This window comes from Tachypleus tridentatus, chromosome 8 (genome assembly GCF_004210375.1).
Source record: "Tachypleus tridentatus isolate NWPU-2018 chromosome 8, ASM421037v1, whole genome shotgun sequence".
Taxonomy (NCBI): Eukaryota; Metazoa; Arthropoda; class Merostomata; order Xiphosura; family Limulidae; genus Tachypleus; species Tachypleus tridentatus.
Window position 1 is genome coordinate 131,367,993 of NC_134832.1, and position 26,663 is coordinate 131,394,655.

The 26,663-nt window shown below is 34.6% G+C and overlaps 1 protein-coding gene across 2 annotated transcripts in view; it reads left to right on the top strand.

Moving 5' to 3' along the window:
- The first annotated feature begins 510 nt into the window (after positions 1 to 510).
- The window catches only part of LOC143223501 (DBH-like monooxygenase protein 1 homolog), a 44,689-nt gene continuing 18,536 nt past the window's right edge, over positions 511 to 26,663 (top strand). Inside the window, exons 1-6 of one of the 2 annotated variants that reach the window (XM_076451568.1) lie at positions 511 to 848; positions 5,262 to 5,408; positions 16,916 to 17,092; positions 20,588 to 20,674; positions 23,440 to 23,631; positions 25,937 to 26,036. In XM_076451568.1, coding sequence (XP_076307683.1) covers positions 573 to 848; positions 5,262 to 5,408; positions 16,916 to 17,092; positions 20,588 to 20,674; positions 23,440 to 23,631; positions 25,937 to 26,036 — 979 coding nt within the window. In that variant the 5' untranslated portion in view covers positions 511 to 572. Of the gene's footprint in view, positions 849 to 5,261; positions 5,409 to 16,073; positions 16,265 to 16,915; positions 17,093 to 20,587; positions 20,675 to 23,439; positions 23,632 to 25,936; positions 26,037 to 26,663 lie in introns of those variants that run through there. The other variant, XM_076451569.1, reaches the window with a different exon arrangement.

Genomic DNA, 26,663 nt, shown 5'->3' on the forward strand with positions numbered 1-26,663 from the left:
CTGTGTAAACAAAGGTCACTGCATTTTAACTAAATTAGTTAACAAAGATTAGTCGAGAATAGTACAAGGTAATGTTTCGTGTTAAACTTACTAATGTTCTTAACGAATACGTTATTATGTATCAAGTTTTAGCATTTTCTTTCTCTGTTTCAGGAGAATAAGTTTTTAAAGGTATCTATTCGAAGCAATTTAATTCATCTGCATAAGTTTTAAAAAATAGTTATATTATTTTTAACACAACTAAATTAAAGTAATATAGCTCGGACATCAAGTATTTAATACTGCAAACAGAGAGAGGTGAATAAATCATTTTGTCCAAAGTTACCTAGAATATCAAAATAGTAAGCATTGTATGTTGTTGGCAATTATGTTTGAAAGGGAAAAGGGCAGTACTGCCCGTCTGTTCGGGGATTCCCTTGACTGCTCAACTGTAAAAAGGTCACGTGGTACACAGCCTATTATGTCGCTTATGTTATGTTAAGATTTATTTGCTCTAGGTGGCGCAACGCTACCTCACTCGGGAACTCACTTTTAAGAGAGTATTCTATCATTGCACTTTAGACGAGAAAGAAATGTTTCGAATTTCGGCGCGAATTTTAGTTACTGTAGTTTATTTGGTGAAATGTTTGTGTACTACTCATAGTGAGTTATTCGAATGGACTCACCACACGGTACTAGACGGAGAAAACAATTTTCATCTGAAATGGAAACCTGGAGAAAAAGACATAACCTTCCAGGTGGAAGTTGCCACACACGGCTATTTTGGTTTTGGGTTGTCTCCTAATGGAGGAATGAAAGGAAGTGACATGGTAATTGGATGGATGAAGGACGGGAGTCACTTCTTTCACGTGAGTAACTGTGTATTTATTTCCTTTAATAAGATTATGTAAAAACAAAAGTCTTGTATAAATTACTTTTTGGAAAGACTAAAATGCTAATGAAACGTTTAGAAACAAACAGATATTCATTTTTAGGTAGGCTTCTACTACAGATTGGGCTGTACTTCTGTTTATAAATGTCACTTTGTTGTTTGTAATTTATATCATTGACCACCTTCAAAAGATTCCATGTGTTGCTCATCGGACACTTGCGTAAGATACACAAAATCTAGATGTTATTACACAATTTCTTTCTACGCGCCTTATGAAAACCAGTTATTTCTATTTATGTAAACAGTGTTTGTTTTTCAGTAATTTTTATTTACCAGAATGTTTAGTTTAAACCAAATGAAATTATAAGCACGATAAGAGCAATTTATTCCTTAGTTTGCTATTTCGTAACGTGACGGGCCTGGCATGGCCAGGTGGGTTAAGGCGTTCCACTCGTAATCTGAAGGCCGCGGGTTCGAATCTCCGTCGCAACAAACATGCTCACCCTTTCAGCCGTAGGGGCGTTATAATGTGACGGTCAATCTCATTATTCGTTGGTAAAAGAGTAGCCCAAGAGTTGGCGGGAGGTGATGATGACTAGTTGCCTTCCCTCTAGTTTCACACTGCTAAATTGGGTAGATAACCCTCGTGTAGCTTTGTGCGAAATTCAAAAACAAAACAATCGTAACCTGATAATCTTTAGAATTATATGGAAGATAAAAACTAATGGTTAATTATGGTGGTTCACACGTACTTTCTGTACAAGCAAATAAATGCTTTCTTCATTTTTTATACTGTAGAAACTCAGTTTTGATGGGTTTTTGTGTCAGTTTACCTTATGTTTAAGGTTATACAATCTTAAATTAAACAGAAGCGAGTAATTAGCTTGATCTGTTCAACACTTTACAATTCACTTGCTAAATCTGGTTCTCAATATAACAGTCGTTGTTCGTAACAATGATGTGTTTATAAGTATATGTGTTGCTTCTGTCTGTCATATCCCAAACGCCCACTGGTGGGACAATAGTAAGTCTTCGGATTTACAACGCTAAAATCAGGGGTTCGATTCTCCTCGGTGGAGAAAACATTTAGCCTGATGTAGCTTTGCTATAACAAAAACCTCATACGCATCCCAGCTAGCCAGAGGAACCATGGTAATGTGCGAAGGCCCTCGTCGGCACTACATTCAAGAGTTGTAGTGTGGCTGACATATTTAATACATTCTTCTTTGCTTTCACTCATGGACTTTTAGAAGTATAGAAATCCTCTTAGTATTTTCGAACTCAGTGTTTAATATGCATAAGTATTGTAAGAAAGCAACCTTATATTTTTAATTTTAATTAGTTGTACGTGAGTTTTATATTCTATTGAATTATTAAAAATATTTCCAATAATTTTAAACCGGTACAATACAGTGTTGAACAATGTCGTTCAAATCTCCATATTTGGAGCAATGTTGTTTTTAAAGTCGTATTTAATTACGCCGTAACGCCAAATGTAAAATAGAGTATTCTGTCAGATATTTATAATAGATTTGCTGAATTAATGAGAACCCTATTCATGTATAATCCATGCAAAAGGTGGATCGAAAGTGAGATTTGAATTTAACGCGTAGCAGTTTTTAATTTGTGGTCTGCGGGCTTCCTCTAGGTAGCCCTGAAAGGCTGCATTATTTCAGAAAGGAAGTGGTAGCACAGTACGTCCACAAGTCCCATTGTGGTTTGCAAACACAAAAGTTTGAAAGCCATTGATTTAAGGAATATGCGAGACTGAAAAGATCAGCATAAACCAGTGGGACTACATATTGTAAAACAAAACACTTCTGTTGATCGCACAGTATGAATTTTTCGTTTTAACGTTTGGAGATAGAACGTTCTACGAGTTCCAAAATGCTAATAACTATAATGCAGCCAATAACAAGTTGTTATAGTTATTTATCCAATTCGTTCTGACCATGGTACATTACTACAGACAATGAAAGCGCTACTAGAACCCGATAAATAGATTTAGGATGCAGCGAAGGTCACACTTACTCATGCTTTACGCAGGTTTAATGGGCTTTGTTCACTTAGAAACACACCGGGTAAATCACTGAACCGGATACTGTTTCTCTGAACGTCGGCAAAATTTAAGGATGATGTTTTAGGTGTCGCGAATGTCACGCAAATACCAGGCAAAAAACAAAGTTGAAGTGCACTGCTTATCAGTTCTCCATCAATATGGCTGAAAAACAGTTAATCAGTTTTGCAACTGATAAAGCACTGTTTTATCAGTTTTTATTTAACGTTAAACACTGTTTATCAATGATTCGTGAATGTAAAACACGATTTATCAGTTCTCAGCTTGTCGAATATCGTTTAACAGTTCTCCATTAGTGTAAGATAGTCGAAAAGCACTGTTTATTAGTTCTTTCTCTCTCTATATATATATATATGGTCAGTTAGGGACAAGAGGACCATTAACCCCGGGTCTCGAGCTCAAAGGGAGCCTCTAATTTAGACACTTTTCTGTTTGTATTTGTCAAATTTTGCATCTTGTTTTTATGTGACACACAATCAGACCAAAATGTGACGTACAATCTCGGCTTAGATCTGCGAATTGTATATACAAATTAAATATTCAAATTATGTTTCAATTTACGTTTAGCCTAATGATTGTTTTATTTTATTTACATGTATCATCATTTTTTATTATAATCAGGCTTCTTAAAACACATAAGTGTCTCTCTCTCTCTCTTTGTGTGTGTGTATATATATATATGTTGTTTAAGAAAAATTACGCCATAGTTAAAAGGCTTTTGTCATTTCATCGATAACATCAAACAATCATAAAATACAATTATCATTTTACAATTAATGTTCGCCCTCCGCTAGTACAGCGATAAGTCTACGGATTTACAACGCTAAAATCAGGTGTTCGATTCCCCTCGGTATGCTCAGCAGATAGCCCGAGTGGCTTTGCTGTAAGAAAAACACACACACAATTAATGTCAACCACAGTTAATGATACTAATCAATTTCAAACTAAACATAAAAACATTGTTTGGCAGTTTTAAAATGACGTCAGTCAAAAACACTTAGAAAAAAATGTTAGTTCTCAGCTAAATGGTTATGGGTTTACTTGTAACGTCATAGATTACTGAACTATCATGTTCATCAGTTTACTCCTGTCAACCACAGTTAAAAGCCACAGCCTATTAATTGTCACTACTCCCAAACCTTGTTTGTTTGTTGTTAATTAAGCACAAAGCTACAAAACGGGCTTCTGTACTCTCGAACCACCGGCATCGAAACTTTATTTTCAACGTTACAAATCTTGTAACTTACAGCTGAGCCATCGAGAAGGGGGTGGATAATGTCAAACACAAATCAAAACACTTTATTAATTCTCTTGTTGTTTCAAGACTTAACGAAAAAAAATGGCAGTTCTAAACCTCTTTCAGTTAAAACTAAAACTTTTTTTTTCACAAGAGTTATTATTACCACAATATGTTGATTTAATAAATTTAATGGCCAAGCGTGTTAAGGCGTTGGACTCGTAATCTGAAGACCGCGAGTTCGAATATCCATTGTGCAAAACATGTTCGCCTTTTCAGCCGTGGGGGCGTTATAATGTGACGGCCAATCCCACTATTCATTGGTAAAAGAGTAGCCCAAGAGTTGGCAGTGGGTGGTAATGACTAGCTGCCTTCCCTCTGGTTTTACACAGCTAAATTAGGGACGGCGAGTACACATAGCCCTCGAGTAGCTTTGTGTGAAATTCAAACAAACAAAAAACAAACAAGATTTAGTAAAAAATATTCTGCAATTAAAAAACACAGATATTCGTTCTTTATATTTTTCAACTCACAATTTCTGGGACTTTTGCTTATTTTTAATAATTGCACTAATGTTTTAAAACTGTAGTTGTCCCTTGGTGATTCAACGATTAGCTAGAGAGTTTATAATGCTAGAATTTGGGGTTTGATCTTCACAACGTAGACAATCCTTTGTGCAACATTGCCTTAAAATAAACTACAGCAAGACCCCTATTTTCATAGAAGTCTCCGTCCCTGAGTTAAAATTTTTGTTCGTCTTTCTTATTCCAAGCTGATATGAAATTCAGTCTTTCAAACCAGTTTATTTTTAATATAAACTTGATTAGAAAACATTTAAAAAGTTTCTCCAAACTCGTATAGACATAACGTAAAATCAGGTATGTAAACAAGTCAAGCGGTGCTTGTTATAAACAGAAATGGTTATTATAGAAAGCAAAGTTTTATCACAGAAACTAGGAACTGAAAATGCTATAAGAATTTTGGTATAAAGGTTGGCTACTTTACCACTACAATAAAAAAAATGTTAAAGTATATTATGAACATATTTAGTTGATCTGTTTTTGTTTTGTTTTAAGGATTGTTATGCCACAGGAGAGACTCGACCTTCTATTGATGGACATCAAGACTGGATATTTCTAAAAGGTTTGGAAAACGATACTCACACTGTTTTTCGGTTTCGTCGATCTTACTACACGTGCGATGAACAGGATTTTCCCATTACGGTAATGCTATGTGTTGGTGTATAGATCAGGTATTTGTCGAACGACTGGAACTTTGTTATGAGATTCTTATAGAAATAACAGTTATATGTTATTTGCAATAGCTAAGTTGTTGGATAGTTCAGATATCCTACGCTCTATAGAAGAATTGATATAAATCTATTTCTAGGAAAATTTGTTTTACTTGTATATTGCTAACTACTTACTATATCGATAAACTAATTTAGCATCTGATTAATCATAGGCTCCAAACAATACAGCGTAGCTTGTACAAGAAATAAACGTGTCTTGTACATTTTCACATTCATTTTCCCTTTTCAGTAATGTCATAAATCAATGTTTATGGTAAGGATAGTTGATAAAGTTTTAAGCTAAAATGAGTGATATTGAAAGTGCTAAAAATAGTTATATTGAAACTGCTAGAAATGTCTTTAGTAAAACTATTGATAAAAATTAAATATTTCTTGTTGGCTATTTCAATTCTTAACTATATTGTATAACACCGAGTAGTATTTTATGCACTACCTTTCTTGTATAACACCGAGTAGTATTTTATGCACTACCTTTCTTGTATAACACCGAGTAGTATTTTATGTACTACCTTTCTTGTATAACACCGAGTAGTATTTTATGTACTACCTTTCTTGTATAACACCGAGTAGTATTTTACGTTCTACTTTTATTTGTATAACACCTAGTAGAATTTTATGTTCTACCTTTCTTGTATAACACCTAGTCGTATTTTATATTCTACCTTTCTTGTATAACATCTAGTACTATTTTATGTTTTACCTTTCTTTATAACACCTATAGTATTTCATGTACTTACCTTTCTTGTATAACATCTAGTACTATTTTATGTTTTACCTTTCTTTATAACACCTATAGTATTTCATGTACTTACCTTTCTTGTATAACGCCTACTAGTATTTTATATTCTAATTTTCTTGTATAACACCGAGTAGTATTTTATGTACTACCTTTCTTGTATAACACCGAGTAGTATTTTACGTTCTACTTTTATTTGTATAACACTTAGTAGAATTTTATGTTCTACCTTTCTTGTATAACACCTAGTCGTATTTTATATTCTACCTTTCTTGTATAACATCTAGTACTATTTTATGTTTTACCTTTCTTTATAACACCTATAGTATTTCATGTACTTACCTTTCTTGTATAACGCCTACTAGTATTTTATATTCTAATTTTCTTGTATAACACCGAGTAGTATTTTATGTACTACCTTTCTTGTATAACACCGAGTAGTATTTTACGTTCTACTTTTATTTGTATAACACCTAGTAGAATTTTATGTTCTACCTTTCTTGTATAACACCTAGTCGTATTTTATATTCTACCTTTCTTGTATAACATCTAGTACTATTTTATGTTTTACCTTTCTTTATAACACCTATAGTATTTCATGTATTTACCTTTCTTGTATAACGCCTACTAGTATTTTATATTCTAATTTTCTTGTATAACACCAAGTAGTATTTTATGCATTACCCTTCTTGTGTAACGTCTAATAGTATTTTATGTTCTACTTTTCTTGTATAACACCTCGTAATATTTCATATACGCAGTGTTTTTGCAACACAATCTTATTAAGTGTTTTCTAAACTCTTTCAGCTCGTAGCATATTTTTAATGTCCCAAACTTTTTGAGCACATGTGAATAAGTCTGTATGGCCGGCCTATTGGGACCCAGCCCCTCTGACTAAGAGAAAGCCAGAAGTTGCTTTTATACTGTGTATCCAGGAGAAAACAAAACAAGTTTGGATTTGTAAAACAAATTGATGATAGTTACATTATAAATAAAAAAAATTACTCAATGATTTCAAAAATTCTGGTCACACAGTTTGGGAAGCACTGACCTAATGGGCTGATATGTTGAACTTTGTTTCTCTCTCTCATCCTAATGACAATGTATGCTTTTCTATATGTAGTTTATAACGTAATCCGAACTTGTTTGTTGAGATAAACATAGCTTAGCTTACGCCATCTAATGGAGTTGTTTGTTGAGATATGCGTAAAATGTTCTTTCCATTCAGCCAATAAACTCATATATTGAGATATACGAAGCTTCTTTCCTTTCCGCTAATGGACCTAAACTAAGGTATATGTAATTTTCTTTATCTCCACTAATGGACTTCAATTATGAGTTATAGGTAGAAAAAGACATATAACTTACCTTTTCTCTTTTTCCATTAATGGACTTTAATATTGAGATATGTACAGTTTTCTGTACTCTCCATCTAGTCATTTCTTACAATGAGATATACACAGTTTTCTGTTCACGTAATGAACTTCTGTATAGAAGTATACGTAGATTTCTCTCCTTGCACCTGATGGATCATATTAAATTGAGGTATATGTATCATTTTTTCTCTTCCTTCTAATGGATTTAAATGTTGAGGCATATTTAGCTTTTATCTTCTTTTTTAAGTAATGGATTTGTATAAAGCTAAATATGTGATAACTTTTACATATAACTGTAAGGCATCATGAATTTACATTTCAAAGGAAATTAAATATAATCTATTGAATGTACTTTAAGTTCGATTTTTTCCTTTTAGGTTGGTTTGTTTGGTGTTTTATGAAGTAAAACAACTAGGCTTTCCTTTGGGGAAGTTATATATCTTTCAAAAATATCGATTAGTCAGATTATATTCTAATTGATAATGCGAATAATGATAAACAATTTCTTTTAACTCTTTATTTTTTAAAAATTATATACGAGTTATTATTTTGGGCAATATAAATTAGCATGTGTAGCAGAGAATCCTCATCAACCGCGGCTGTAAGTAGATCACAAATCGGTCAGAAGATGTAGCTATGAACTAAAAGTTTTACATGAAAAAAGAACAACAAAAACGAACTACGAGTTATTCTGTGGGCCGCGTCTAAGCACCAGAACTTCGTCATCTATTTTTTATTTCTCCATTATAAATTGAGTTTACACCGGTGAACTAATTTTATCAGTTATTACTGTAAGACCATGATAAAATGACTTGGAAAACAGTAGAACCACCTTTAACAGGAACATAAAAACAAATTTCAATGTATACTGGACAAGTAAGTACTATTCTGGTGAAATACACGAATATTCTCATTTAGAACAAGTTGGATGTTTTTCATATGAAATAGGCCCAGCATGGCCAAGCGTGTTAAGGCGTGCGCCTCGTAATCTGAGGGTCGCGCCAAACATGCTCGCCCTCCCAGCCGTGGGGGCGTTATAATTGTGACGGTCAATCCCACTATTCGTTGGTAAAAGAGTAACCCAAGAGTTGGCGGTAGGTGGTGATGACTAGCTGCCTTCCCTCTAGTCTTACACTGCTAAATTAGGAACGACTGGCGCAGATAGCCCTCGAGTAGCTTTGCGCGAAATTCAAAACAAACAAATAAGTATACCCGATTCGACTGTATTACTCATCACGATCCAACCTAACCTCATATTTCAATGTGTACTTAAAGAAGCTGAAAAGTTTTAAAAACACGAACGTATTTGTCACGGTAGAAAGAGCCATCGTTTCTTGCAAGTTGCTGGTAGATTGGTACCGTTACGGCCGAAGGATCGATCTAATAAACGGACATACGAACGGTTTTTCGTCTCTATGTTGTAGATAATGTCTGTTGGCAGTGTAGAGTTGAAGTATGCTTAGGGAATATTTTATAAAGTTTGAATAATAATGAAATCATTGTAAATTAGGTACGCTAATAAAGAATATTTTGGAGAATTCGGAATAAGGAAGAGAGTTACTTGAGAAATAATAATGAAATGTAAGTATTGTAAATGAGACGAACTAATAGGGAATATTTTGGGTATTAAATATAGGGGGAGTGTTAGTTCTGGGGAAAATGATGAAATTAAACCATCTTAAATAAGTTGTTGGCGATGAAAAGGAGGCTTACCACCCAGAATGAGACTGTCGAAGTACAGATGTAGATATAATGTTGTATTTTCATGCTGTAAGTCACATCCAACAGGTGCGCCCAATTTCAACATTCCTGCTATTGTTTCATCATTTCATTTTACCTTAACAACTAGCAGCTAGTTCAAGCATACCGTAGGTTATTAGGTTGCTGTACAACTGATTTAATAGAAACAAATCTGTCATCGTATACTTTAGAAACTCATTCACGAGCGATCCGTAACACCATTTGATGCGCTTAATATTTCGTACAATAAAAACTGGTTTTTATACATTAACACGTCTATGTAGTGGATCCACGGTGTCCGAAAAGTCTGGAACCATAAGTACTTCAACGAATTTTACAGAATATGTTCCACGTGCTGTCTTTTTTTATTCAAAACTAGTTTGAAGACGACATTTACATTCTCTTTGAACACTGAGAACCATGTCCAAATCCTGCCAATAGTTTTACACTACTAGTTACCTTAACTTTAGCTAGCAGTTTCCCAATAGCACTGTGAATGGTATATTTTTTCTTCTCTCTCGTTATTTTTCTGGATAGAGTGTATTAAATTGGACAGTCCACCTTCGCTGGTACCATCCTCCTCTGCCACACAACAGAATTTACCTTCTCCTGCTCTGAAAGTGCCATGATCCTTCACGTATCTGAAATTAAGAAAATCTGCAGATCACGTGTAGTTCCAGGCTTTATCAGACACCTGTTTCGCACGTGAAGACTTACTCCTCAAATGAATCCGGTTAAACCATTCTAAGGATAAATAAAAATTTACAACAAACATATTGAAAAAAAAAAACAACTGATATTTTAGGCGATTACCTTAAAAGTTTACCTTTTATATTTTTGAGTTATAATAGACGGTTTAAAGACGTAGGAAGAAACGATATTTTAAAATATTTAATAGAGAGAAAAAAGTGGGGACATACACAATAATAGTCTCAAAATGAGTCACTAGCAAGCTTATAGACTTACAACGCTAAAGTCTGAGGTTCGATTCTCCACAGTGGACAAAGTGTAGATTTGCACTAAGTGGAATATAATTGTTGTGAAAACTAATAATATAAATGAGAAAATGCAAATAAACGTTTTACAGAACTCAGTGCAGAGGGCGCTAACCGTAAAGAGAAAGTGTCGAAAAAAATTAAGAAATTGAATAAGAAAAATGAAGTACATTAAATAAGTTAAGCGTTACCTATTGAAATACAAAATAATCTTAAATCTCACATCTCTTTGTTTGTATGTGACTCACTTCTGGTACGACAAAATAATACTTCACCTGAATAATATAATAAAGCACACTTTGTATTTACATGTATTGATTTTTTTAACCTTATACTATCGTTTATGCATAGATTAAGAATATAAAATAACTGAGGTAAATCCAAACTGTGCTGGTTTTACAAAGTAAAATTCACTCCGTAACAGTCTTTAAAATCAACAACATGGTCCCAGAAATGGTATACGTTTATACATATGTAATAAAAAAAAAGAAAAAACAACAACAAGAGGTCCGGCATGGCCAGGTGGTTAAGACGATCGACTTCTATTCTGAGGGTCACAGGTTCGAATCTCCGTCATACCATACATGCTCACTCTTTCAGCCATTGGACCGTTATAATATTATAGTCAACCCAACTATTCGTTGGAAAAGAAGTAACCCAAGAATGGTGATTACTAGCTGTCTTCCCTCTAGTTTTGCATTGCTAAACTAGGGACGGCTAGAGCAAATAGCCCTCGTGTAGCTTTGCGCGAAATTCAAACCATTGTAATTATAATTAGGGTAACGTGGTGGTAACACGTTCATCTAATTGATATTATTTCCAGCCACATAAAAGAATTTAGGTGAAATTTAAACAACAGTTAGTAATAAAAGTGTTAAAATAAATGGACCCGAGAAAGTCTAGTGGTTAGTGTGCCTGGACTGTGAAATTGAGGTTTCTTGGTTCGTTTGCCGTACAAAAATGATTTTGTATCTTGTAATCGTAGATGCGTTCTAAGAATGATGGTAAATCCACTACTCGTTCAGACAAGAGCAGCCCAAAACAGGGTGTGGGTAAAAATCCGAGGCAGCTTTAAAATGGTTTCAGACAAATGAAGTACCTCGTTCATGTATCTACCGGTTCTCTGCACAGCGGCTCGTATTTTCAGCAAATGAATGTCGAAAATTGTCCCTTGGGTCGAGTTTTAGCCTTCCGAGAAGTTAGAGATATCTGGAGGTAGCTTTAAAAATGGTTTCACACAAATAAAATATCTCTTTCATGCAGATATCTGGAGGTAGTTTTGAAATTGGTTTCACACAAATGGAATATCTCTTTCGTGCAGATATCTGGAGGTAGTTTTGAAAATGGTTTCACACAAATGGAATATCTCTTTCGTGCAGATATCTGGAGGTAGTTTTGAAAATGTTTTCACACAAATGGAATATTTCTTTCGTGCAGATATCTGGAGGTAGTTTTGAAAATGGTTTCACACAAATGGAATATTTCTTTCGTGCAGATATCTGGAGGTAGTTTTGAAAATAGTTTCACACAAATGGAATATCTCTTTCGTGCAGATATCTGGAGGTAGTTTTGAAAATGGTTTCACACAAATGGAATATTTCTTTCGTGCAGATATCTGGAGGTAGTTTTGAAAATAGTTTCACACAAATGGAATATCTCTTTCGTGCAGATATCTGGAGGTAGTTTTGAAAATGGTTTCACACAAATGGAATATTTCTTTCGTGCAGATATCTGGAGGTAGTTTTGAAAATGGTTTCACACAAATGGAATATTTCTTTCGTGCAGATATCTGGAGGTAGTTTTGAAAATGGTTTCACACAAATGGAATATCTCTTTCGTGCAGATATCTGGAGGAAGTTTTGAAAATAGTTTCACACAAATGGAATATCTCTTTCATGCACCTACGGATTCTCCACGTAGCAGCGCAAGTATTTTCAGCAAATGTTTTTTTTAAACTGTCCCATGGGTCGAGTTTAAGCTCCCTGAGGTGTTAAATTCTTCTGAAATCTACCTCCGGCCATCTCTGACTTTTACCAATTGCTCCAAAAATTGATGGCAAGTGCAGTTGTTGTCAAAGTGCGTTTTTTTTTTTAAGCTATCAGTCAGAAATTTGGCACAGAATTGTGTGAATAGCTCTTGTACAACTTATCTCGAGAATTCTAGACAACAATAACGAATAATTAAAACTTATTTATTTATTTATTAAATTAGATCAAGTCTTTAGCATTAAAATATCCACATTTATTTGAGTTTCTGTTGCTGTTTAATTGGTCGTACAACATTTTAAAGTTTTACAGACTTACTTATAATTTAATTATTACTACTAATTTCTAACTGAGTAAAAAATTATGTTATGTAAATCAGTTATTAACGAATTTGGTGACAAGTAGATGTAAATATCTAATGACTAATCCATCTTAAGTAAAAACTTTTGAAATCTAATGTCGTTTTGTAAGTTAAATGCAGGTACTAAAATCATGTTTTTGTGTGATAACATGATCTGTCAATTGGGAGTGGTGCGCAATGTTCACTTGAGCAACACTTAGCTTCCAGCCCTAAGAACAGGAAATCGGTTAGATTCTTGGAATAGGATGTGTTTGTCTTTAACGTAGGAGGGTTTATCATGGTGTTGCGCTCTGTGGCATTTGACAGTCGCTGTTGCCTATTTTGTATTCCAGTTATGTCATAGAAACATGTCTAACCACCCTGAAATAATTCATGCGCTTGCTTTAGCAGGAACAAAGACATAAGTCAACTCCTATTGTATAAAGGGGAAGCCAAATCAAAACCACTTTAATACTCCTACGAAAAGACGTTTCTAGTCCCGATTTCTCCAAGCCCGTTCCCCTGGCTGTGGTTTCGCTAGATAGTAGATAGGAACAGTGGGAATCTCGTTAATCCATTCATTAATGGATTTAAATGGCAATTTCATTTAAATACAAAATTATTAGCCTAATATTAAAAACCTTTCAAGTTGCTCTGGGGCCTATTAGGCCCCACTTTTCGTAGGAGTGTTAACCTTTAAGTTTTGTCATTTAAAATACAAGTCAGAGACTGGCAAGGACAGAAGTATTTATTATATAAACTTTTTTAAAAATTTCTATTATTTATTTATTTATTAAATATTTTAAGATACTGTACTAAAAACGACAATAGATTTTACAGTTTTTCTAAATAAAATAGAATTTCGTTCAGTTTTGTCTTGAAGAATACAACCAGTTATCAGCAGAATATTCGTATTCTTAATTTGTATTTAAAATTCGTACTAATACTTCACTTGACGTTGGTTTATTTTGTTCAGTACGATCTTTCATCTTATCAATTTAGGGAATTTCAGTCGCAAACTAATTAAAATATTTCTCTTGTCATCAATCAAATACATATTAATTTCTGAAATTTAAATGAGGCAACAGTTTTGGCGTCTCTGGCCACTGGGAGCGCTGTCAATTTGAAAAAAAAACAACACAAAAAAGCTTACGGAACGACATTAATTAGATATACAAATTCTACCAGCCGCTGCTGTGAAACGATAACTAACATTTTTTTTTTCTATTGTTTGATATGTAAGATGTTGAGACAAGAAGCGTCAGATTAGTTAATTTTTTTTAATAATGCGATAAATCTAAGCCATTTATGACTTGTTAACGGTTTTCTTTGGAGTTAGTTCGGCATGGCGAGGTGGTTAAGGTGCTCGACTCCTACTCCGAGGGTCGCGGGTTCGATTCTTCGTCACACTAAATAGGATCGTCCTTTCAGCTGTGGGGGCGTTATAATATTCGGCCAATCCCACAATTCGTTGGTAAAAGAGTAGCCCAAGAGTTGGCGGTGGGTGGTGTGATGACCAGCTGTTTTCTCTCTAGTCTTACACTGCTAAATTAGGGACGGCTAGCGCAGATAGCCCTCGAGTAGCTTTGCGCGAAATTCAAGCACAAAGCCACACAATGCGCCACCTGTGCTCTGCCCATCACGGGTACCGAAACACGGGTATGTCCGCAGATATACCGCTTTGCTGTTGGGGGAAAGATATAAGTGATGCATGAATGAAAACGTAATGCGCCCATTGTACACCGAGCTTCTTACTTTATTATACAAAAAAGGGGATTCAAAATCAATCAATCATTTAAATGTCATATGGCTTCAGATTGGCTTCAGGGGTAGCAACTTTCATGCCATCTGACTCCGACTGACAAATTTTAATACCTTAAATATAACGTATATCAGTTATAGTCTTTGTTTCGTTTTATTTATTTGTAAACTCTATGAATAAATGTGATGCATAACAGAAAAAAGGCCCGGCACAGCCAGAAGGGTTAAGGGACTCGTAATCTGAAGGTTGCGGGTTCGAATCCCTGTCGCACCAAACATTCTCGCCCTTTCAGCCGTTGGTAAAAGGGTAGCCCAAGAATTGGCGATGGGTGGTGATGACCAGCTGCCCTCTCTCTTGTCTTCCACTGCTAACTTAGGGACGGCTAGCGCAGATAGCCATCGAGTAGCCTTTCGCGAAATTCAAAAAAACAAAACAGAAGAAAACTTAATACATTCGCCCCCTAGTGGCACAGCGGTATGTCTGCGAGTTATAACGCTAAAAACCGGGTTTCGATACCCGTGGTGGGCAGAGTACAGATAGTCCATTGTGTAGCTTTGTGCTAAGATGCTGTCAAAACAAGAACATCAAAACTTTCAATTGGATTCTAATTGGGACAAGAACAAGACTTTTGTGGGTTTTATTTGAAGGAAGGAAGACTATAAACCAAAACTGTTTTTTTTAGTAAATCTGAAAACTGGCAAACGTTATTTTCATTAAAAAAGAAATAAATAAGATGAGAATATTTTCTGGTTTTGCATTACAATAAAGACCATTGAATGTGTACTTTTTCTTTATCAAAGTAAAGGGAAGGAAATGTATAATACTATGAGCCCGGTTTGAACCCTGTTTTGGTTTTGCATACTAGTTAATCTTAATTTTCATTTAAAGTTAAGACGAATAAAAAATATATGCAACTATTTATTAAAATCAAATTTATGGTGTATTTCGCTGAATATAAACGTTAATAAGTACCAAAATGCGAGCTCCTTTATCATTAAATGTAAATATAAGAAAATATATATTTCCTTCCAACTTGTATTTCTGTAACGGATAAACTTGAGTTAACATAAAGGGATGAAGTGTTTACTTTACTGATACAAAAATATGAAACAAAACTTGAAACTTTTTGTGAATTATTAATGATAAAACTAAAGACATAGATGGCGCCTCATCATTTCGCGCTGCTTCGTTTTAGTAAATGTGTATGAATTAACTTAAGTTTTGACGACTTAGAATTGATATACTGTTTGTTCCTCTTTTTTTTTACGTTTTCTTTAATTGTTTAATTGTTAAGAACTAATAATTATAATCAAATCATTATAACTATTCTTAAGTATATTTGGTTTAAGTAGCTATAAACAAAGTGTATCACGATCAAACCTGACAACACAATAACAACTAAAACAAATCAGAATGAAATGCATTTCAGTCGCCAATACAAGATTACGTGTAAACTTAAGTTAAATTACAAAATACGAAAGTCCAGTTGTTTCTTTTTAAAAGGCCATTGTTCAAATAGTTTCTTATATTTAAACGAAAAGCCGTAGTGTATTAAAATTATTTTTAGTTATGAATAAGGTCATTTAACAACTTGGCACTACTTTATGCGGATGTGCACCTTACTGCATATAAAAGCTTGTTTAGAGCACAATCGTTACAGTAGACTTAATGTGTGATGGTAAGGAGTTATACTAGTTAATTTAGATAATTGGATGGAACTCTTCATACCAGTATAATTCGTTTACTGGGCCACCACTTACTGCCTTTCTACCATAATGGAGGCTGGAATGCTAACTTCAAAGATAAGTTTATTTAACCTACTTACCCCCAAAGGTAGTACCCTATTTTCGTTTTTTATTTATAATATATTTCTTGATATATCATTTGGAGAGCAGTCACCTTCCCACAACTGTCTGCAGACAGTGAAGGGTGATATAGATGTGGGACGTTGTGGGCTTGAGCACCCACATCTCTCTTTCCTAATTTCTATATCTCTTATTTCTATTACTGTTCCTTTATTTTTCTTTATGTGAGACTGGCGAATGAAGGTTAAGACTAATATATGATGTACCTCTACCGCAACGTGGATCTTACCTCCTCAGTCACCTCCAAAACCTCATTTTATATCCCACATTATAGCTTGTACCCTGAAATTCTATCAATTAGTGCAGAGGTTATTTATTTTATTTGTATTTGCTTTTGTTTCGGCTTGTTTGTGGTTATAGCAAACTAATGTAATTAGTCAGAGGTTTGGGTTTGCTGTTTTTAACGCAATTCTTCCTTTTGATTTTGTTTACTTAACTCTACTACTGTTAATCTTTAAATATGCATTAAGAATTTCCAGAGATAAATGAGTTTAGACTGTATTCAAGCTAGCCCTTAATCACGAAATTCGAAAGCGTGCGTGTGTATAATATAATTGTTGTGGCCTAATCAACACATTAAGAATTACTGCATATGTATAACACAATTTTCTTGTTTCAGAATAACACAATGCGAGTAATGTATGCTTTCCATGAGAAAGATCCAGATAATTTAAACACTCTCAGTTACCATGGGAATGAACATCGGGGATCCCGCAGTATTATTTTGGTACAGCCGAAGGTGAAGCGAGAGTTGCCAACAGAGGGAGTTCTCCACTGGGACGCTCTTTCTCCGAACGTGAGTAGATTTATTTGGTTGTTCAAGTTTTAGACCTATTCTTTTCACCAACAGATAGGGTTAGGTTGACCTTCACATTATACCTTCCTCATTACATAAAGGGCGAGCATGTTCTGTGAAGAGTATTCGAACTGGTTATAAGTTGAGCGTCTTAACTCCAGGGGCCTGGCATGGCCAAGCGCGTAAGGCGTGCGACTCGTAATCCGAGGGTCGCGGTTTCGCGCCCGCGTCGCGCTAAACATGCTCGCCCTCCCAGCCGTGGGGGCGTATAATGTGACGGTCAATCTCACTATTCGTTGGTAAAAGAGTAGCCCAAGAGTTGACGGTGGGTGGTGATGACTAGCCACCTTCCCTCTAGTCTTACACTGCAAAATTAGGGACGGCTAGCACAGATAGCCCTCGAGTAGCTTTGTGCGAAATTCCAAAAACAAACAAACAAACTTAACTCCAGACCTTGCCAGACTACATAAATGCTTGAAAAGCATTTTCAATGCCCAATTAGCAAATTATAAGATTACATTTTGTTATTTGTAGTTTATGTAACAAACAAATGTAGAATTAATCACTTTCGTTTGAACAAAGGCCTACTTAAAACACCAGAAGAATAAATGTTACGTTACTATAGAACTGCATAAGTATGTTTGTATCTAAAAATGTCTTTGAAAGATTATTTATTTATATACTTGTATGAAACGGGCAACATTACTGGTAAGGTATTAAAGTTTCTGATGGAAAATAGACAAGGTAAGTAAATTAGAACTAAAATACTTTCAGTCAACGCATCAGAAAATTAAAACTTGAAAGTTTTATGTTCATTAATGAAAGCAAACAAACATAGAGATCAAAATACGTCATATTATAAATCAACACACACACACACAAACACCTAATAAATATATTGTACATCATTGGATACATTCCCTGCAGACGATATCTGAATATAATTTTACAAGTTCTGACCTGTCTAAAAGATTCAAGATAACCCTAACTACGCATAATTATAATGCATGTAATTACATATACTTCTAAAAAATATTTGGACCGGCATCGCCAGGTGTGTTAAGACATTCGACTCGTAATATGAAGTATGCGGGTTCGAATCACCGTAGCATCAAACATTTTCGCCCTTCCAGCAGTGGTGGTGTTATAATGTGACGGTCAATCCCACTATTCGTTAGTAAAAGAGTTGTCCAAGAGTTGGCGGTGGGTGGTGATGACTAGCTGCCTTCCCTCTTAGTCTTGCACTGCTAAATTAGGGACGGCTAGTGCAGATAGCCCTTGAGTAGCTTTGCACGAAGTTCAAAAACAAACAAATAAAAATATTTAAACTTTATTTTAAACAATATTCAGTGAAATTTATTATGAAAACGAAGAGAGCGTTACCTACAAACACTGTTAGTTAGTGCTTATCAATTGAATTATAATAAGGTATTACTTAACATTTCATGTAACATTTACTTTATAACTGACTAAAAAAACCAAAGTTTTCGTATTCGTAGCGATAATTCCTGTGAAGAAGTCATCATACGATAATAATTTAATATCAACATTAACAGATGTCGCCACGAAAATTAGTGGTGGTAAATAAAGAACAATGTTTCGTATGAAAATGAAACTTACTACAAACGATGTTAAAACTTAAATTCCAAAGTCATTGATATCAGCTCGAATAAACTGAAGATAATACATTAGCGATGACAGAAAACGAAAATTATCTCACTACGAAAATGTTTTCTCATAATGAAAACTCAATGTTATGATTTCAATTGATACGTATGCAACTTAAATATTTCTGACCTCAAACCAAATGCAGAGTTCGAACTTTATGAAAAAAAATTGCGTTTGTTAATGTTTTTTTATTTTATATTGGTGCACAAGTTTGAAATATTTATTACATGTGAGAATCTGAAATGTTTATTGAAGAAAAATTTTGTTTTACAACAAAGATAGTGTACTTCTTGACGAAGCTATTTTGGAAGCTCTTCGTGCTAAAGATAAGCTCACTTGAGGTAAATATGTATCTCAGGACTGCTGGTATGGGTTTTAAAACTTTTATTAAAATAAAGTAGAGAACAACGTTTCGACCTTCTTTGGCCATCTCAGGTTAACAAAGCTCTGTTTGTGATGCTTGAATACTAACTCACTACACAGTATAAGGGGAATTTGTCCATACTGGTTGTACGAATGTCTGCTGAGTATTACAGGAAGCTGATACACTGGTTGTAAAGATCTTTGTAAAACTAACTAAATTTTATATTGGTTTTGCCCAGTCTGGATGCAGTTCAAAATATATACGTTCAAATTTGTTCCCCGCGAAGACAGCGGTCACTCTACGGATTCACAACGCTAAAATCAGCGATTCGATTTCCCTGAGTGGACACAGCAGATAGCCCGATGTGGTTTTGCTATAAGGAAAACACACACAAACACTCGTTCAAATTTGCATTCTGTAAGCCGAGTACAGCAAGCACGTACATCAACACAAATCTAAAAAGTTACTTAAAAAATATTTATTTAAACCACTAGATGACATCACACACAAACCTCTTTGATAGCCCGATGTGGTTTTGCTATAAGGAAAACACACACAAATACTCGTTCAAATTTGTATTCTGTAAGTCGAGTACAGCAAGCACGTACATCAACACAAATCTAAAAAGTTACTTAAAAAAATATTTATTTAAACCACCAGATGACATCACACACAAACCTCTTTGAATGTTTTCTTCTTTTTTTTTTAATGATGTGTAAATGTTTTTATAAATACCAGATGAAATAAAGGACAAGTTTATAAAAAACAAACTTTTTCGAATTACGTGGTATTTTTTAAACAACTTATCTCTGTAAATGTTAATTTTGTTCTAGGTTATTTAAGTTTTTATACGTTTAATTATAAACTTTAATAAATCACTCTTCTACCTATATTTATAAACTATTTCAATCAAAAACGAATGTTCGAGATTGTTTAGCTTTCAAGTTGATTTAAGATTTTCTTGACTATTAACGTGTTTTATTAAACTAACAAATGAAGTTCGTGTTATAAACATTCCTATTGCAAATGTTCGAGACTGCAGTTCTTGTTTGCCTTTAGGTAATCAATAACCACAGTTGTTGTTTGCCTTTTTTTTTTTGCCTGAGTTAAGCATCACTAATTGCAATTTGAGCATTATCAATTCTAACCTATGCAGACTGATAACCTGAGCTCTATAAATTAATCTGACAGAGCCCACAAATTGTGTAATAATTGCCTGAAAAACATCTCTCAGAATTGCCATCTAGTGTCGCAATAAGACACTAACATGAAATATAAACAATAGAAGTACGTAGCTAATACTACAGCAAAACCAGTTTTTTATTTATAGGTTTGAATCGTTTAAAGATCACAAATATGCGAGTATATCACTAATAACGAGCAGCTTTAGTTTGTTTGCTTATTTTTATTAATCTTAACATATTTGTAAAGTAGTATTTTAAACTTTTTGCGCTGAATTTCAGGTTACTATCTCCCATGAAAAAGACACTACATATTGGTGTAAAATTATCAAAGCTCCAGAGCTAACTTCTATGCATCATGTTATAAAGGTACGTTTATTTTTATTTTATTTTTGTATATAAGAGGATTCGAATTATTAATAAAATTAATAATTTACGTTTTTGAAATAATCCTATATTGTAGAGTGATGTGTTTTAAACCAAGTAGTTTTCTTTTGGTTCAAGATATTTCCAAAACAAATTTGGTTCTGCAGACAAAAATTAAATTAATGCAACAGAATTTGCTGGTATGCTTCTATTATAATCATTCTGTATTTTGTTGTTTTAGTATTCGTTACTAAGAACGTTACATTTTTCTATCATTGCTTTGTGAATAAGTAAGAACCATTTATTTCGCAGTTAATTCGATAACGAACACTAGAGGGCGAAGGTACGTGTTTAAAGTTTAGTAGTTACGAGTGGAGGACGTGTATCATACTAGTTTATATAAATTGGTAGGGATCTTATTCTTACATAATTTGTCTGCTTTGTTTCTAATACTGAGGCGAGGACAACTGTAAGTCAGTTGATGGTATAGGAAAACAGTCAGTCAAAAGATTTGAGCAATTCAAGTTCCCAAAAGTTATAATGTGACGATCAATCCCACTATTCGTTGGTAAAATAGTAGTCCAAGAGTTGACGGCGAATGATGATGACTAGCTGGCTTCCTCTAGTCTTACACTGCTAAATTAGGGACGGCTAACGCAGATAGCGCTCGAGTAGCTTTGCGCGAAATTCGAAAACAGCCCCCCATCGAAAGAAAACGTCCGCGGTAGCACAGCGGTTTCTCCGCGGATTTACGGTGCTTAATACTGGGTATCGATCGATACGTGTGGTAAGCAGAAAGCCTATTGTGTGGCTTTGTGGTTAATTACAAACAAACCAAAATGAAACCTAATACGCACATATAAAAGGAGGATTTTATAGAATTTAAAACAATAAACCGTTTACAAGTTTTTATTTATTAATTAAATTGTTGATAGCTAATTTTATATAATAACATATGTGTACATTTTAGAAGTCATTTGTAATATTGTTTTTATTTTCTTTTATCAAAGCCAGTTTGATACCCATGAATTGTCTAGTCAAAAATTGACCTTGTAAAGCCGCCAGTTGTCCTACTGTCAATTGTCCGCTTCCAGTTGTCTTGCCCCCAGTGGCTCAGCGGTATGTTTGTGGACTTACAATGCTAAAAACCGGGTTTTAATACCCGTGGTGGGCAGAGCACAGATAGCCCATTGTGTAGCTTGGTACTTAATTCAAAACAACAACAAAACAATCAAGTAACCCACCGGTCCACTAATACAACGTTATTAATTTGAGCCTTTACTACCATTATTAGGGCTGGAATGCCAACTTCAGGATGTTAGGTTTACTTACATTCCCACTGATTGGGCTTAGAGCAGTCACTTTTCAACTGTCTGCAGGCAGTAAAGAGTGATACAGTGTAAGACTAGAGGGAAGGCAGCTAGTCATCACCACCCATCCCCAATTCTTGGGCTACTCTTTTACCAACGAATAGTGGGATTGACAGTCACATTATAACGCCTTAACGGCTAAGAGGGCAAGCCTGTTTGGTGTGACATGGATTCGAACCCTCGACCTTTGGATTACGAATCGAGTCCCTTAACCACCTAGCCATGCCGGGCAAATCTGGAAGGAGAACACTTTGAAAAGTTGCTCTGTGGAAAGAAAGCATGCTGTTAAATAGTATGAGACATGTTCATTCAAGACTGAGTGGTTGCAGTGGAGTAGGAGCCACAGATACCAGAAACTTGAAGGTGTTTTTTCGTCATTTTTTTCCAGATTTCAGTATATTTTTTAACTGGCCATAGTTTAGTCAGTTTCTTCTCAGAATCATAATATAGGATATCGAGAAAAATTTATATGAAAAAAATCCACATAATATGTGACATCCATTATGCCCCAAAACCATAGGTGTCAAATTGCTGCTAAAAAGTGTATGGGTGGGGGGGGGGTAGGGTACTAGTATAAATGAAACCTATGAAACATGCACAACACAATAACACAATGATATATATAAGGTATGTTTTTATTTCGCATCTCACAAAATATGATACTAATACAACCTATATTTCTACTATCTCATAAAAATAAATAAAAAATAGACTTTCTTGTGGCTCCTAAAAAAGTCGAGAGGGGGAAGTATGGTTCCTCTCTTTCTTAGGTATTTTCTCCCATAAAAACTACTGGGTCGGAATCCATCGTGAATCAGTTTGTGTTACTGTTTTGAAATAATATATATATATTATATATACATATAACGTTTACCACAAAAATAATAGATACAATATAGTTACAATGTTTACCATAACATGTGTAACTCTCACTAAAATAAATCACGTTTACTGTAAAACTTGGTAAGGGACTATACAAATATTTTCAAAATAAACTAATTGTACAGAAATCCGACTTTTGTCGCTCTAACTTTCTTCTTTAATCCTGCTCACTGGTTGTATAATTTTTTTCTTTCTGTTTTCTCCTATTGGTTGAACAGACAAAAAAAAAAAACGTCTGTGTATAGTACGAAATTTATCCTCTGAGGTGGGAGGGTTTTTTGATGCAGCTATTTAATCAAAGTTCTCATGAAGTGGTATTCTGGGTGGAAATTCCAAGTTATCAGCTTTATAGAGTAGATAATTCCAACTCTCCTATACCTTGTTTCATCAGTATTAATTCATGTTTTTCATATATTACTCATTTATAAATGTAATTCAAGTGCTTTCCTACAGAATTTCAAGTTTAAAAAAAAAAGCATTGAATGTAAACTTTAGCATTATTTCTTGTTTCCATAGATTGTTCCAGTTGTCCAATCAGGAAACGAGGGTTACGTTCACCATATTGTTCTCTATCAGTGCTTAGGCGAAACACCTGAGAAACTGGAAACCTACTTGGATCATGAGGGTCATGAATGCTATCACCCCAACATGCCTCCCGTGTTCAGGAAGTGTAAGGGGGTCATGGCAGCCTGGGGCATAGGTGGCGAAGTAAGTTTAAAACTAGTTTCATAACTGTTTATTACTCCTGACTTGTAGCAATAATAGTTGTTTATGTACTATAACTAAATTGTAAGAATCTTTAACTCGGTTATTACAATATATTAATAAACTCCTCTTCGCCCTGCGCAGTATTTGTTTTGTTGGCTTACCGGGGATGGCAAGACGGTGGGCGTGCACTCTGTTCGCCATGCGTTATATTTAATACAGGCACAAACATATCAGAAATGCATTTATAATAACCGTATAACTGTGATATAGAAATACACCGGAGGTTTCTCCTTCCTATGAATTTAATATTTATTAGTTCTGAATATGTATCAGTTTGGCATAAAACGCGTGGTCCAGAAAACCATTAAGGTTTTTCATGACTAGCTTACCTTGTGGCTTTGTCTCCCTCTCTGTTTTTGTATCAGACGTCACCCACTCTGCACGAGAAAATGCTGCAGTGTTTTCTGCTCGCTGATTGGATAATGTCTGTAAATCTCAAAACACTAATGTTGTGAGAGAGTGACTGACCACGTGGTGATGCAATCCAAGGCAAAGAAACTGAAGTTTCTTGCAAACTGGAAGATCGTTTCTAGACATTTACATTTGGGCTTTCAACTGGCGTAGGTCTCCAGGAAATTGTCCTGAAAAACTGGAAACTGAAGACCTATACACCATTCAGCAGTGACGATTGTCGCCTTGTCTACGAAACTAGAAATTTTTATGAGTAAAATTGTGTTCTTAGTTTTTTACATTTTGTATTCAGTACAGTTAGTTCTGGATCTAAGCTCAGCAGGTATACATTTAACATTATCTCATAATACGAATCTCGTATTTAGTGGACTTGTCTGATACCTCTACGTGTCTCGGAGATCTTTTGTTAAGCACAACGTTACACAGTAGGCTATGTGTTTTCTGTCCACCGCGGGATCGAACTCCAGTCTGTAGCTATATAAACCCTCAGTCTTACCATGTTAACCATCGAGGGGCTATGGCGAACAGGATTTGAGAAGTAGATAATAAGGCAGAAGCATGAGATGAGGGAAATGAAACTGTAAAAACTAGTAAAAATGGGAAAGTTATTAAAGTAAGAGGTTTTAAAATTAATTTTGGACATACTTAAGAACTGAAAGTTTTGTCTTTATTAGAAGCAGGGGAATTAGAAAATATTTCTCACAGACACAAAATAATTTGTTTAACCTGCACTTATGTCATGATGAGAATCCCACTTGAAGTAAAAATGCATTCTCAAGACAGCTCGTATAGGTATTAGTACTTTAATTAAAGTAAAGTACAGGACAACGTTTCGACCTTCTTAGGTCATATTCAAAATAACTCTCTTTGTTGATCTGTACTTTATTTTAATTAAAGTACTAATACCCATACCAGCCGTGCTATACCCATAGCTGTACTAATACCCATGCCAGCCATACTAATACCCATACTAGCCGTCTGAGAACACATTTTTATCCTGCATTTAATTGTTTATGACGTAGACAGTTTTTTGTGAATTAATTATATCTATGGTTTAGTTTCTGCTTAGGTTTTATTTACTTAATTTACGAATTGTTAGTAAATCTTTAAAAAAATTATATTAGCTTTTTTTAAAATAAATTGTTTTAGTTTATTTCAAATGTTTGTGACTGTAGATCTTGACTATTGAATCTACTGTTACGTTGACAACGTGTACGTAATGTTGAATTCAAATTTATCAAAATTAAACGTAGACTTTTCAGTCGGAAACGCCATTTGTTACGGTAACTGAAACAGGTATATTAGGGACCATTTTGCAATATAGGAAGGAATCAATACATTCGTATAGTAAACTTTCTTGGTTATAGAAAATAAAATGAGACATATGCTTTGCTAATCTCCATCTTCTGCAATTTTGCAGAAGGTTCGCTGTAGGTAACGTTAAGAATACAGATTTTATGGCACCAATATATTGTAATGTACGATTTAATCGATATGACAAAAGAAATTCCACCATGTGCCAAGTAAAAAACGTAAAAGGTTCCAAAGTTTTAAATATTCGTATCTCGACACACACACACATATATCTAGTGATGAAGACAATAGTATAATCTCGTACTATGATATCCAAAGAATGTTCCAATCAGCTCCTGACAATCGTGCAGTTTAACAATACTTTTATATTCTCATGCAAATCCACAAAACAAAAAGTTTTACCCGAACTGCAAAATTTTCAGGGAGAAATCATTGCAACATATTTTTTAAATTGTGGAGGGTATTTTGGTCATTTCCAATTCAATATGCGAGTACAGATTATTGTTATATTTTGCTTTAGACCATGGTACTTCCTGATCATGCTGGCATACCTTTCGGTGACTTGGAAAACAGGTATTTTATGATCGAAGTCCATTATGATAATCCAGCTTTACATAAAGGTACGTAACACGACAGAAAACCCTGTTGTTTTTTTCTGCCTCAAAATTCATTTGTAAAGAGCATTGGGTACGTTATAGTAAAATGATTTTGAATATTTAAATCAGCAAGTCAAGTGACAATTGCAACCAACATAAAGCTGCATACGAACGGGGAATGTATCAGGACAACACTCTGGTATTATTTGGTGTCACATGATTAGTGTAATGCCATCAAAAATTGAACGATTTTTGTAAAGGTGTTTTCTAAACGGAGACATCCCTTGCACTTAATGACGTTGACAAAGAAAGAAATATGGGGCACCAGGACCACACATCTGCACAAGTCGAAATCCTGGTAAGAAATGGGCAGTGTCTTGTAACAGGTGAGAATCTACGAGCAAAATAAAAAAAAAAGGCAGTGACAAACATCGTTCACATGCTTCAGACAATAGCACGTGACATTATCAAGAATGATCTTTCTCTGGAAATGAGGCAGTAGGTATGAGTTCATCGAAATAAATCTTCCAATCACGCCTCTTGTTCAATCATAAAATATATCAAATCTTCCAATCACGCCTCTTGTTCAATCATAAAATAAATCAAGGAGCTAGAGAATGAAACGGTTATATACGCCATTCCATACCAATA